The sequence below is a fragment of the Cnephaeus nilssonii genome, assembly GCF_951640355.1.
Source record: "Cnephaeus nilssonii genome assembly, chromosome: 3".
Taxonomy (NCBI): Eukaryota; Metazoa; Chordata; class Mammalia; order Chiroptera; family Vespertilionidae; genus Cnephaeus; species Cnephaeus nilssonii.
The window spans coordinates 104,715,483-104,729,465 of NC_137074.1; the positions used below are offsets into that span (position 1 = coordinate 104,715,483).

The 13,983-nt window shown below is 38.1% G+C and overlaps 1 protein-coding gene across 2 annotated transcripts in view; it reads left to right on the forward strand.

Annotated features, from left to right (window-relative positions):
* LOC307094879 (ceruloplasmin) overlaps nucleotides 1-13,983 on the forward strand; it is a gene marked incomplete at both ends in the record, with an annotated part of 89,567 nt that overhangs the window by 39,336 nt on the left and 36,248 nt on the right. For both annotated transcript variants that reach the window (XM_079764008.1, XM_079764009.1), the window contains 2 exons: nucleotides 7,762-7,912; nucleotides 9,192-9,404. In XM_079764008.1, the coding sequence (XP_079620134.1) occupies nucleotides 7,762-7,912; nucleotides 9,192-9,404 (364 nt within the window). The remainder of the gene's footprint in view (nucleotides 1-7,761; nucleotides 7,913-9,191; nucleotides 9,405-13,983) is intronic.

A 13,983-nucleotide genomic window follows, 5' to 3' on the forward strand; every position in this document is an offset into this window, starting at 1 on the left:
TGTTGATGATAGCCATTCTGACAGGTGTGAGATGGTACCGCATTGTTGTTTTGATTTGCATCTCTCGGATAATTAGTGACGTTGAGCATGTTTTCATGTGTCTCTTGGCCTTCCTTCTGTCTTCTTTTGAAAAGATTCTATTTAGGTCTGTTGCCCATTTTTTTATTGGATCATTTATCTTCCTTTTATTAAGTTGTATAAGCTGCCTGTAGATGTTGGAGATTAAACCTTTATCAGTGATGCCATTTGCAAATATGTTCTCCCATGCAGTGGGCCTTCTTGTTGTTTTGTTGATGGTTTCTTTTGCTGTGAAAAAGCTTTTTATTTTGATGTAGTCCCATTTGTTAATTTTCTCTTTAGCTTCCATTGCCCTAGGGGCAGTGTCAGTGAAGAATTTCTTTTGGCATATGTCTGACATTTTGCTGCCTGTGGATTGCTCTAGTATTTTTATGGTTTCCCGTCTTATGTTTAAGTCCTGTATCCATTTTGAGTTTATTTTTGTGTATGGCGTAAGTTGGTGATCAAGCTTCATTTTTTTGCATGTATCTGTCCAATTTTCCCAACACCATTTATTGAAGAGACTGTCTTTATTCCATTGTATGTTCATGCCTCCTTTGTCAAATATTAATTGAGCATAGTGGTTTGGGTCAATATCTGGATTCTCTATTCTGTTCCATTGATCTATATGTCTGTTCTTGTGCCAGTACCAGGCTGTTTTGAGAACAGTGGCTTTGTAATACAGCTTGAAATCTGGTATTGAGATCCCTCCTACTTTATTCTTCTTTCTCAGGATTGCTGTGGCTATTCGGGGTCTTTTTTTATTCCAGATGAATTTTTGGAGAGTTCTTTCAAGGTCTGTGAAATATGCCGTTGGTATTTTAATGGGGAGTGCATTGAATCTATAGATTGCTTTGGGTAGTATGGACATTTTAATGATGTTGATTCTACCAATCCATGAACATGGTATGTTCTTCCATCTGTTTACGTCTTCCTCTATCTCATTTTTCAGTGTCCTGTAGTTTTCCGTGTATAGGTCTTTTACCTCCTTAGTTAAGTTTATTCCTAGGTATCTTAATTTTTTTGGTGCGATGGTAAATGGGATTGCCTTTTTAGTCTCTCTGTCTGTAAGTTCACTATTGGTGTATAGAAAGGCCATAGATTTCTTGGCGTTAATTTTGTATCCTGCTACATTGCCGAATTCATTTATTAAGTCCATTAGTTTTTTGACGGAGTCTTTCGGATTTTTTATGTACAATATCATGTCGTCTGCAAATAAAGACAGCTTTACTTGTTCTTTTCCAATCTGGATGCCTTTTATTTCTTCTTCTTGTCTAATTGCAATGGCTAATACTTCCAGTACTATGTCAAACAGGAGTGGTGAGAGTGGGCATCCCTGTCTTGTTCCTGTTCTTAGGGGAAATGTCTTTAGTTTTTGTCCATTGAGTATGATGTTTGCTGTGGGTTTATCATATATAGCTTTTATTATGTTGAGGTATGAGCCATCTATTCCCACCTTGTTGAGAGCTTTTATCAAGAAAGGGTGTTGGATTTTGTCAAATGCTTTTTCTGCATCAATTGATATGACTATGTGATTTTTATCTTTCAATTTGTTTATGTGATGTATCACGTTTATTGATTTGCGGATATTGTACCATCCTTGCATTCCTGGGATAAATCCTACTTGGTCATGGTGTATGATCTTTCTGATGTACTGCTGGAGCCGATTTGCTAGAATTTTGTTGAGGATTTTGGCATCTATGTTCATGAGGGATATTGGTCTGTAGTTCTCTTTCATTGTGTTGTCTTTATCTGGTTTTGGTATTAGGGTGATGCTGGCTTCATAGAAGGAGCTTGGAAGTGTTCCTTCCACTTGAATTTTTTGGAATAGTCTGAGGAGGATAGGTTTTAGTTCTTCCTTGAATGTTTGGTAAAACTCTCCTGTGAAGCCATCAGGCCCCGGGCTTTTGTTTGCCGGAAGCTTTTTGATGACTGCTTCAATTTCGTCCATAGTTATTGGCCTATTGAGCTGTTTAGATTCTTCTTGATTGATTTTTGGAAGGTTATATTTTTCTAGGAATATGTCCATTTCCTCCAGATTGTCCAGTTTGTTGGAATAGAGTTGTTCGTAGTATTTTGTAACAATCCTTTGTATCTCAGCAGGGTCTGTTGTTATTTCACCTCTTTCATTTCTGATTTTGTTTATTTGGGTCCTCTCTCTTTGCTTCTTGGTGAGCCTGGCTAGAGGTCCGTCAATCTTGTTTATCCTTTCAAAGAACCAACTCTTGGTTTTGTTGATCTTATGTATTGTTTCTTTGGTCTCTATGTCATTTATCTCCGCTCTGATCTTTGTTATTTCCTTCCTTCTGGTTACACTGGGCTTTTCTTGCTGCTCTTTTTCTAGCTCTTTGAGTTGTAGGGTTAAGTAATTTATTACCATTGTTTCTTGTTTTTTGCAATAGGCCTGTAGAGCTATGAACTTCCCTCTCAAGACTGCTTTCGCTGTGTCCCATAGATTTTGGATTGTTGTGTTTTCATTGTCATTTGTTGCCATGATGTTTTTTATTTCTTCCTTGATCTCTCTGGTGACCCAGTCCTTGTTTAATAGCATGCTGTTTAGTCTCCATGTGTTTGATTTCTTTCGATTGTATTTATTGTAGTTGATTTCCAGTTTTATGCCACTGTGATCTGAGAAGATGCTTGATATAATTTCTATCTTCTTGAATTTGAAGAGACTTTGCCTGTGACCCAGCATATGGTCTATCTTTGAAAATGACCCATGTGCACTTGAGAAGAATGTATATTCTGTGGCTTTGGGGTGAAATGTTCTGAAGATGTCAATTAATTCCATCTGGTCTAGTGAGTCATTTAGGATTGCTGTTTCTTTGCTGATTTTTTGTTTAGAGGATTTGTCCAGTGGTGATAGTGGGGTATTAAAGTCTCCTACTATGATTGTGTTGCTATTAATCTCTCCCTTGATATCCTCCAGGAGTTTTTTTATGTATTTGGGTGCTCCTATATTGGGAGCGTATATGTTTACCAGAATTATTTCTTCTTGTTGGATTTCTCCCTTTAGTATTATGAAGTGGCCTTCCTTATCTCTTGTTATGGCATTTACTTTGAGGTCTATTTTGTCAGATATAAGTATTGCTACCCCAGCTTTTTTTTCATTTCCATTTGCCTGAAAGATATTTTTCCATCCCTTCACTTTCAATCTGTGTGAGTCTCTTGTTCTGAGGTGGGTCTCTTGTAGACAGCATATATATGGGTCGTGTTTTTTTATCCATTCAGCTACTTGATGTCTTTTGATTGGAGCATTTAGTCCGTTTACATTTAAAGTTATTACTGAAAGGTATTTGTTTGCAGTCATATCTATTTTTGTGTCTGTATTCCTTCTTACCTGTTTATTTCTTCTTTTTACAGTATTCCCTTTAGCAATTCTTGCATTGCTGGTTTGGTGGTGATAAACTCCCTGAGGCTTTTTTTGTCTGCAAAGCTCCTGATTTCCCCTTCAATTTTGATTGATAGTCTTGCTGGATATAGTATTCTTGGATTCAGTCCTTTGCTTTGCAACACTTTGTATACCTCCTTCCATTCACTTCTAGCTTGTTGTGTTTCTGATGAGTAATCATTTGACAATCTGATGGGTGTTCCTTTGTAGGTAACTCTCTGTCTCTCTCTTGCCGCCTTTAGGATTCTCTCTTTATCATTTATATTTGCCATTGAAATTATGACATGTCTTGGTGTGGGTCTTTTGGGGTTGATCCTGCTTGGGACTCTCTTTCCTTGCGTAACTTTTATCTTTCCCATATCCGGGAAGTTTTCTGTCATTATTTCTTCAAATAGATTTTCTAATCCCTGCTGCTCTTCTTGTCCTTCTGGCAGCCCTATTATACGCATGTTACTTCGTTTCATGTTGTCCCGAAGCTCCCTTAGGCTTTCCTCCTGCTTTTTAATTTTTTTCTCCAATTGCTGTTCAGCTTGAGCTTGTTTCTGTACCTGATCTTCTAACTCACTAATTCGGTCCTCTGCTTCTTGTAATCTACTGTTGAAACTTTCCATGGTGTTTTTGATTGTAGCTATATCACTTTTCATTTCTTCCTGATTCTTGCATAAGTTGTTGATTTTCTCATCCATCCAATGTATAAATTCCATGACCATTACTCTGAACTCCTTTTCGGTCATGTTGCAAGCTTCATTTTCACTAATTTCCTTTCTTGGCGACTCCACATTTTCTTTCCTCTGTGAGTTATTTCGTTTCCCCATTCTGGCTATTACCAGAAAGCTCAAGCTTCTGTTTGCGTGGACCTGGGCCGTGTGCTGTGGGGACTTCGCTCCACCCTAGTTTCACTGAAGTGCACTGACACTAGGACGTGTGGCTGTCTTTGGTTGGTGGGAACCAGACTTGCCCAGGATCAGTGTCCCCAGTGTTCCGTGTGGTCTCGTGTGCACATTTAGAATCAGGGGCCCTGTCTGCACCACACTGTTGGTATGTGCCGAGAATGAGATCCTTAGCATGTGCCAGGAGTCAGAGTTTCCCTGTGTCTGCACCAAGACTCGAGTGTCAAAGTCTCTGTTGCCTTGTGCGGTTTCTCGTTGAGAATCAGGGTCCCTGTGTGTGCACGCACCAACAATTGGGGTCGCTGGCTCTTAGTGTGCATGCGCTGTGAGTCAGGGATCCCAGGCAGCTGTGTCCGGCGTGCCAAATTCCCTGAAGTGGGGCTGCGTCCTGTGTGTGCTCTCTCTACTGAGCCAAACCGGCTAGAGCGCACATTCTTAAAAACCTGAAGGTGAGCCGGCTCAGTGCACTCTCCCAAAGTCCCAGAAGGGGGGCGGAGTCCGTCCTGCGCGCCAAATTCCCCAAAGGGAAGCCCCTCTTAAGAATCTCCGAAGGGGGAGCTGTGACCCGCGAGCCAAATTCCCCCAAATTCCCCGAAGGGGAGCCCTCTGTGCGCACTGACAGATTTCCCCCACGGGGAGCTGCTTCTGTCCCGTGCGCGAGCGCGCGCCAAATTCCCTAAGAGGGAGCGCGTCCCTGCGCAAAGCTCGGCAGCTTGGGCCAGGGGCGGGTCTATCAGTTACTATGGCGCTGTCTGTGCGCGCGCCAGTGAGCAGCTTGGGCGAGGGGCGCGTCTATCAGTTACTATGGCGCTATCAGCGCCTGCGAGGAGGGGGATAGGCTCTTTGACTCACGGAAATCTGCCGGGAAGTCTGGATTCTTGTTGTTTGTCTGAAGCTGTGATAGCAGTTCTCTGTCCCCAGTGGCTGCAGGGTCCTGGTTTGTGTTAGAAGCCAGGATCCGAGTCTCAGGCAGCTCTGTTTCCCAAGATGGCGTGGTCTCTGCGTCCGCACCAACCGCCGAGAAGTGTCCGCTTTGTGCGTGGGGCTCCGCCGTCTAGGGCTGCCCTGTTCGGGAGCCCCTTGGAAGACCTGCAGAATCTAACTGACCCTATCTCATACACACACACACACACCACACACATCTACACTCTCCTCTATGGGTTCCTCACTCACACTCTCTCTCTCCCTACCTTCCTGCCGGTCGCCATCTTTTCCTAGCATCTTGAAATTATTTTTTAAATTAACAAAATAAAAAAGATATATAAAACATATTTTTTTCTCCTTTACCTTATAAGTGTAACCAACTACATTAAGGATTTCCTAATGTTGAACTATCCTTGCACTTCTGCAAAAAGACATTGCTTAATTATGGTGTGTTGTTTGTTTGTTTTTTTCAATATATTTCTGTTTTGAATTTGATAGTGTTTATTTATTTATTTTTAATCTTTATTGTTGTATTACAGATGTCCCCTTTTATCCCCATTGACCTCTTCTAGCCCTGCCCCCCGCCCCCACTCCAGGCCTTCACTACACTATTGTTTGTGTCCATGGGATATGTATATATGATAGTGTTTTATTTAGAATTTCTCATCTAAGCTATAAGTGATAACAGCTTAAATTTTGTGTGCATTTTCAGGTATTATATCATGGTTATACTATCTTCATTAAATAAATTGAGATTATTATGTTTTTAATATTTTTAAACAGTTTAAATAGATAGAAACCCATCTGCTACTTAGAAATTTTTGACTTTGTGAATTTTAATAAGTAGTTAGCTATGTTATTTATGATTTAATCACTGTTTTTATTTCACCCATGGATATTAGTATATTCTGGTACCTTCTTCTAAGTCACCTGATCACATTTATTGTACACAGTGGTCTTTATTTATCTTTCACACATGTAGTTATATTCTGTTCTCATTTCCAATGTGGAATATTTGGAATCTCAATTTTTTTGTTAGACTCGCTAGAGGTTTGTGTATTTTATTGGTCTTTACAAAGACTACATTTTCAGGCATAGCTATTTTAATGTTCTAATTTATTAATTTCTGTGTTGTCTTATTAAATTTTTTTATAATTTTATGTTTCTAAAGTATTTAGATATTTATTTTTATTTGGTTTTGTTAAAATAAAAAGTATTTCAGACTCTCAGTTTATATGTTCAGTTATATTCCATACATTGTAACTCATAGTGTTCTCATGGACATTATTTACTAAGTATGTAATAATTCATTTTTGTTTCCTTTTTGATCTAAGAGTTATTTGGATCAAATATGATTTTTTTGTTTTTTAGCTTTTTGTCCTTTTATTAGTAATTTTTAGTTTTGTTGCATTAAAATCAGAAAATGTGACCTGTAAACTTTCACTTAATTTTTCTCTGCAGATTAGAATATAAAGTGATTGTAGTGGTCCCCTGTTGGACACCTCACACATCTGAAAAATTTTTTGTTGTTCTTTGTCTGATACAGAATTTTTGTAACATAATCTTTTCCCCTCAAAAACATAAATACTACTCCTTATTTCTCTGACATTTATTGTAGTAGAGAAGTCCAATGATTCTCACTATTAGTTATTATCATTATGTCTCTCCTTTTATAACTTTTCTTTAAAATCATTGCTGTGTATATTTTTCATCTTTTCTTCTGATTTATGGGAGCTTTTCAAAGATCATCTCCATTATTGATTTTCTATAGGACCTAACCTCAGATCTCATCTTTAGTTGGATTTTTAAAATTTGATATTTATGTTTTTGATCTGAAAACAATCTCAGGAGAAAGACATGCAATCATCTCTGAAATTTTCTCTTCTGTGAGGCAGTAACTTGTTATTAAAGGCTCATATGCTTTGATTCCTTAGACTGATCGCCTTCTTCTGAACTACTGAATCATTTCATAGACCAAATAGCATTTCTGCTTCCTTATTTTTCACCAGGGAAGAGTGCTTGTTCAGATGCCTCAAGGTTGTGAAAATTCTGTTCCAATTTATCTGGCAGGCTATTCTCCTTAAGATAATGCTTCCCTCTAACTGCTTCCTCCTGCTCTGCTTTACAGGATTCTTCATTTTCATGAATGCAGATGGCACTTTCCCTGGTTTCTAGCACAGGCACATGTCCCCCCACCCCATTTGAACAATTGTTTTCGGTGGGTTCAATGAGTATCTGCAGAGCTGGCAGGAAGATAAGGAGAGGATAGTCAGAACTTTCAGGTACAGCGAAAGGCTTAGGTTATCATGTTGAACCAAAATTCCACTACACAGATACTAAGGAAAACTCTGATGGTCAACTGGATGATTCTGTGAGCCGCATTTGCAAAGAGGAATGGAAACTTCTGTTCTTATCCTTCAAAAATAGTGTTGTGTACATGAAAGTCTTTCTGCTTTACTTCTCCTGTCTTCAAATTGTTGTTCTTGTTTTTATTTACAGAAAGATGTAGACAAGGAGTTCTATTTGTTCCCTATAGTGTTTGATGAGAATGAGAGTTTACTCTTGGATGATAATATAAAAATGTTTACAACTGCATCTGATCAGGTGGATAAGGAAGATGCAGACTTTCAGGAATCTAATAAGATGCACTGTAAGTACTGCCTCATCCACCAATGTTTCAGGTTATTTCAGTGTTGCACATGGAATGCTTTTAATTATACCAAAATTCCAATAGTTTTGCCTATTGTTCAATTTTCAATAAACAATTAAATATAGTGAGGGTAATACCACTGATTATTTAATGTATTGTTCAGTTACTCCTCATTTCACTTAATTCAGGATAAAAATACAAAACATGTCGATTAAATGCACGGTGCTTAATATGTAAACAGCATCACGCAGGGTTTCTTAGAAATGCAAATTCTTGGGCCCCAACCCTGACCTACTGAATCAGAAATTCTGGGTATGGGGCCAGCAATCTATGCTTAACACACCCTCCAGGTGATTCTGATCTATGTTCAAGTTTAAGAACTGTTGATTAGATGCTTTTCTCATCTGTGGTTTAAGAATGACAGGCTCATTGTATTATTTAATATGAAGAAAGATATGGTCTCTGATCTCAATAAACTTCAATAATTCTCACCCTTGACTACACATTAGAATCAACTGGGAGCTTTTAAAAACTATTAAAGCTATTTTTTAAATGCTCAGGACAACCTCCAGAGGTTTTTTTTTTAATTGAAATCTGGCATCAGATTTATTTTTAGCTCCCAGTGTAATTCAAAAATGCAGTTCTAAAATTCAGCTAGGGTTCAGAGATAGTGAGCTAATTGTTTACAAAACAAAAAACAAAAACCCACCACACCATTAATGGACATGTGAAAATTACTGTAGCAAGAAGAAAAAATGTTAAGTTGTTTTACAGATTTTTAAAATTGGATTGATACTAGTCACATTACTCACAATCTTTAAAATAATCCTTTTGATTTAGCATTTTTGCATTCTGGAGGAGCCAAAGATATTATCTATCGAAAACAGCAGTGAGAGAAAACTTACTGCAAATACTCTGCCCTTAATTCAAGATGAATCATAGAATTTTCCATCTAGAACAACAAACCCATTCCCAGTCTACAGTGCCCAGGAAGAGGTGGTATTTCTCATATATTTAGGTGTTCACAATATGACCCTTGAGAGAACTGAAAGAAAAGTAAGATTCCTAGGGCACAGAACTCTGAGAACACTGCATTTAGCTCTGCTCTGGAGGGAACATCAAGAAATTGCAAAGCCACTACTGACACAGAAAGGAGTAGAGAGGCCAGAATGGGTCTTTTAAAATTTAAATAAAGTTGGCTCTGCAAAGTCTAGGAGGTTGTCATGTAGTAGGACATAAGGTAAACCACTTTCAAAATGTTGTTTTTCACCTTTTACAGCCATGAATGGATTTATGTATGGGAATCAGCCTGGTCTCAATATGAGCAAAGGAGATTTGGTCACGTGGTACTTATTCAGTGCTGGAAATGAGGCTGATGTACACGGGATTTACTTCTCAGGAAACACGTATCTGTCAAGACAAGAAAGGAGGGACACAGCAAACCTCTTCCCTCAAACAAGTCTCACACTCACCATGCAGCCTGATACTGAAGGTGTATTTTTTTAAAGTCAAGACAAGATTCTATTGGATCAATTCCCGAGGTTTTGATTTATAATCCTGTGGTGGGTGATAAACTCATTCCCTTCCCCAAGCCTCCCAAGTACCATTCCTTCCCTTGGAAGAGAAAAACTAGGCCACTGCCTGCTATATGCCAGACAGGTCCATTCCCTCAGTGGGAGGGAAGTGAGTAACAAAAGAACAGACTAGGATGTCTCCCATTTCCACAAAGCAGAATCCTTAACACATTCTACTTTTATGTTATGGTTCTTTTAAAGATAGCTGGTGTAACCAAACCCAGGTTTAGCTACCTAATGCAACAAAAGCCAAACTTGTGAGAAAGGTGCTGGTGAAAAAGAAAGCACTGTATTTAAGTACTGGCCCCTTGAGAAGATGGGGACTTTTGTCCCAAAGCCCATCGTAACAGCTCTGGTCAAGCTAACAAATTCTACAGGGCTGGAAGAGGGGAGAGGAAACTGTGGATGGGCATGATGTGCAGGATGTGAAGGACGGCTTCCCGTAGGCCTCGATATGGATCTTTATGGTGACCACTCTTGAGTTGGTTATCTGGTCTTTTTGTCTGCTGAGTTCCTGTGAATGAGTGGTTAGCATCAGCCAGGTCTTGAGGCCAGGCTGCTTCCTAAGTTTGCATAGGAACGGAAAATCCTGAACTATAAATTATATTTTAAAACTTTTAACATGTAAGCACTAGTTTCAAGAGAAAAATCAGGTCACAGTAGCAAGTTGGGTTTAACACTTACACAGATTAATATGGGTTGCTTTATATAAATTTCTTTGTTTTTCTTTTTAGTTCATTCTTATTTTAATTAAATCTTTATTGTTGAAAGGATTACATATGTCCCTTTCCCCCCATTTCACCCATTCTATTCTTCCCCGACACCCTACCCCTGGCCTCCACCACCCAATTATCTGTGTCCATGGGTTATGCATATATTCAAGTTCTTAGGTTGATCTCTTCCAACCCACCACCCTCTCCCACCTTCCTTCTGAGATTCCAGTCTGTTCTATACTTCCATGTCTCTGGACCTATTTTTATTCATCAGTTAATTTTTTTTCATTAGATTCCATACATGAATGAGATCATGTGATACTTATCTTTCTATGACTTGCTTATTTTGCTTAGCATAATATTCTCCAGGTCGATCCATGCTGTCTTAAAGGGTAAGAGATCCTTCTTTTTTACTGCTGCATAGTATTCCATGGTGTAAATGTACCACAGCTTTTTTATCCACTCATCTACTGATGGGCACTTGGGCTGTTCTTATGCCAGTACCAGATGTTAGCTATTGTAAATTGTGCTGCTATGAACATTGGGGTACATACATTCTTTCTGATATGTGTTTCAGGTCTCTTAGGATATATTCTTAGAAGTGGGATCACTGGGTCAAATGGCGTTCTATATTTAATTTTTTGAGGGAACTCCATACTGTTTTCCCACCAGCAGTGTACTAGTGTTCCCTTTTCTCCACATCCTCACCAGCACTTGTCACTTGTTGATTGGTTGATGGTAGCTTTCTGTCAGGTATGAGCTGATACCTCATTGTCATTATAATTTGCATCTGATAATCAGTGGCTTTGAGCATTTTTCATATGTCTCTTGGCCATCTGTATGTCTGCTTTGGAGGAGTGTCTATTTAGATCCTTTGCCTATTTTTTAATTGTATTGTTTGTCTTTCTCTTGTTAAGTTGTATGAGTTCCCTATATATTTTTGATATCAAACCTTTATCAGCTGTATCTTTGCCAAATATGTCCTCTTATAGAGTGGGCTCCCTTTTCATTTTGTTGATGGTTTTTTGTTTTTGTTTTGTTTTTTTGCTGTGCAGAATCTTTTTATTTTGATGTACTTACATTTATTTTCTCCTTAGTTTCCTTTGCCCTCAGAAATGTATCTATAAACATATTACTACAAGAGATGTCTGAGATTTTGCTGCCTACGGTTTCCTCTAGGATTTTTATGGTTTCATGACTTACATTTAAGTCTTTTATCCATTTTGAGTTTATTCTTGTGTATGGTGTAAATTAGTGGTCTAATTTTTTCTTTTTTTTGCATGTGTCTGTCCAATTTTTCCAACACTATTTGTTGAAGACTTTCTTGACCCCATTGTATATTCTTGAGTTCTTTGTCAAAAATAAATTGAGTGTAATGGCTTGGGTCGATTTCTGGGGGCTTATTTCTGTTCCATTGATCTATATGCCTGTTCTTGTGCCAATAGCAGGCTGTTTTGAGTACAGTGGCTTTGTACTATAACTTAATATCTGGTATTGTGATCCATCCAAATTTGTTCTTCTCAAGATTGCTGAAGCTACTTGGGATCTTCTTTTGTTCCATATAAATTTTTGGAGTATTCTAGATCTGTGAAATATGCTGTTGGTATTTTAACAGGGATTGCATTGAATCTATAGATTGCTTTGGGTAATATGGACATTTTAATGATGTTAATTCTTCCAATCCATGAAAATGGTATATTCTTCCACTTCTTTATATCTATATCTCTTTTTTCAATGTCCAGTAGTTGAGTACAAGTCTTTTACCTCCTTGGTTAAGTTTATTCCTAAATATCTTAATGTTTTTGTTGCAATGGTAAATGGCATTGTTTATTTAGTTTCTGAGAATTCATTATCTATAATAATAAAAGCCAAATATGCTAATTAGACAGGACAGCCGAATGACCTTCCCAGCGTCATTCCAGATGTCGTTCCAGACGAAGCTGTAGTGGTGGGGGCCAAGGCGAAGGTGGTTAGGGGCAATCAGGCAGGCAGATGAGCAATTAGGGGTGATCAGCAGGCAGGAGAGTGGTTAGGGGTGGTCAGGCAGACAGACAGAGTGGTTAGGGGCGATCAGGAAAGCAGGCAGGTGAGCAGTTCCGGATTGCGAGAGGGATGTCCGACTGCCAGTTTAGGTCCAATCCCTGTGGGCCTAAACCAGCAGTTGGACATCTCCCAAGGGGTCCCAGATTGCAAGAGGGTGCAGACCAGCCTGGACACCACCCCCCCATGCACGAATTTTGTGCACTGGGCCTTTAATTGGTATATAAAAATGCCATAGATTTCTGGGTGTTAATTTTGTATCTTGCTACACTGCCAAATTCATTTATTAGATCTAGTAGCTTTTTGGTGGAGTCTTTAGGGTCTTCTATGTACAATATTTTGCCATTTGTGAATAATGACAATTTTACTTCCTGCTTTCCAATTTGGATGCCTTTTATTTCTTCTTCTTGTCTGAACACTGTGGCTAGGATTTCTAGTACTATGTTGAATAAGAGTGGTGAGAGTGGGCATCCCTGTTTTGTTTCCGTTCTTAGGAGAAATGGTTTTAGTTTTTGCCCATTGAGTAAGATGTTGACTGTAGGTTTGTCATATATGACCTTTATTCTGCTGAGATATGATCCCTCTATTCCCACTTTGCTGAGAATTTTTATCAAAACTGGGTGTTGGGTTTTGTTGAATGCTTTTCTGCATCTATTGATATTTTTGTCTTTCAATTTGTTTATGTGGTGAATCACATTTATTGATTTGCAAATATTGTACCAGCCTTGCATCCCTGGAATAAATCCCTCTTGGTCACGGTGTATGATTTTTAAAAATATATTGCTGGATCTGCTTTCCTAATATATTGTTGAGGATTTTAGCATTTATGTTCTTCGGGGATATTGGCCTATAATTCTCTTTCTTTATAGTGTCTGGTTTTGGAATTATGATAATGTTTACCTCATAAAAAGAGCTTTAAACTGTTCCTTTCTCTTAGATTATTTCAAATAGTTTGAGGAGTAGAAAAATTATTTCTTTTGAAAGTTTGTTAAAACTCATTCTGCCCTGTGAAGCCATCTGGACCAGGGCTTTTATTTCCTGGGAGTTTTTTTATTTTTTATTTTTTATTACTGCTTCTATTTCATCAGTTGTTATTGACCTATTCAGGTTTTCTGATTCTTCCTGATTTAATTTTGTGAGATTGTATTTTTCTAGAAAATTTTCCATTTCTTTCACATTGTCCAGCTTATTGGCATATAGTTGTTCATAGTATTTTCTTACAATCCTCTGTATTTCTGTGGTGTCATTTGTTACTTCTCCACTTTCATTTCTGATTTGGTGGGGAGGGGTCCTCTCTTTTTGTTTCTTGATGAGTGTGGCTAACAGTTCATCAATCTTGTTTATTGTTTTCAAAGAACCAGTTCTTGGTTTCATTGGTCTTTTGTATTTTTTTTTTGTTTGTTTTGATTTTGTTTTTTTTTGTTTTGTTTTGTTTGTCCCTATGTCATTTATTTCTGCTCTAATCTTTATTATTTCCTTCCTTCTAATTACTCTGGGATTTTGTTGTTCTCTAATTCTTTCAGTTGTAGGGTTAGTTTTATTATTAGCTTTTCTTGTTTTTTGAGGTAGGCTTGTAGTGCTATGAACTTCCCATTCAGGACTACTTTTGCTGTGTCCCAGAGATTTTGGTTTGTTGTGTGTTCATTTTCATTTGTTTCCAGGAAGTCTTTTTCTTTCTTTCTTGATCTCATTAGTAACTCATTCATTGTTCAATAACATGCTAGTTAGTCTCCAAGTGTTTGAA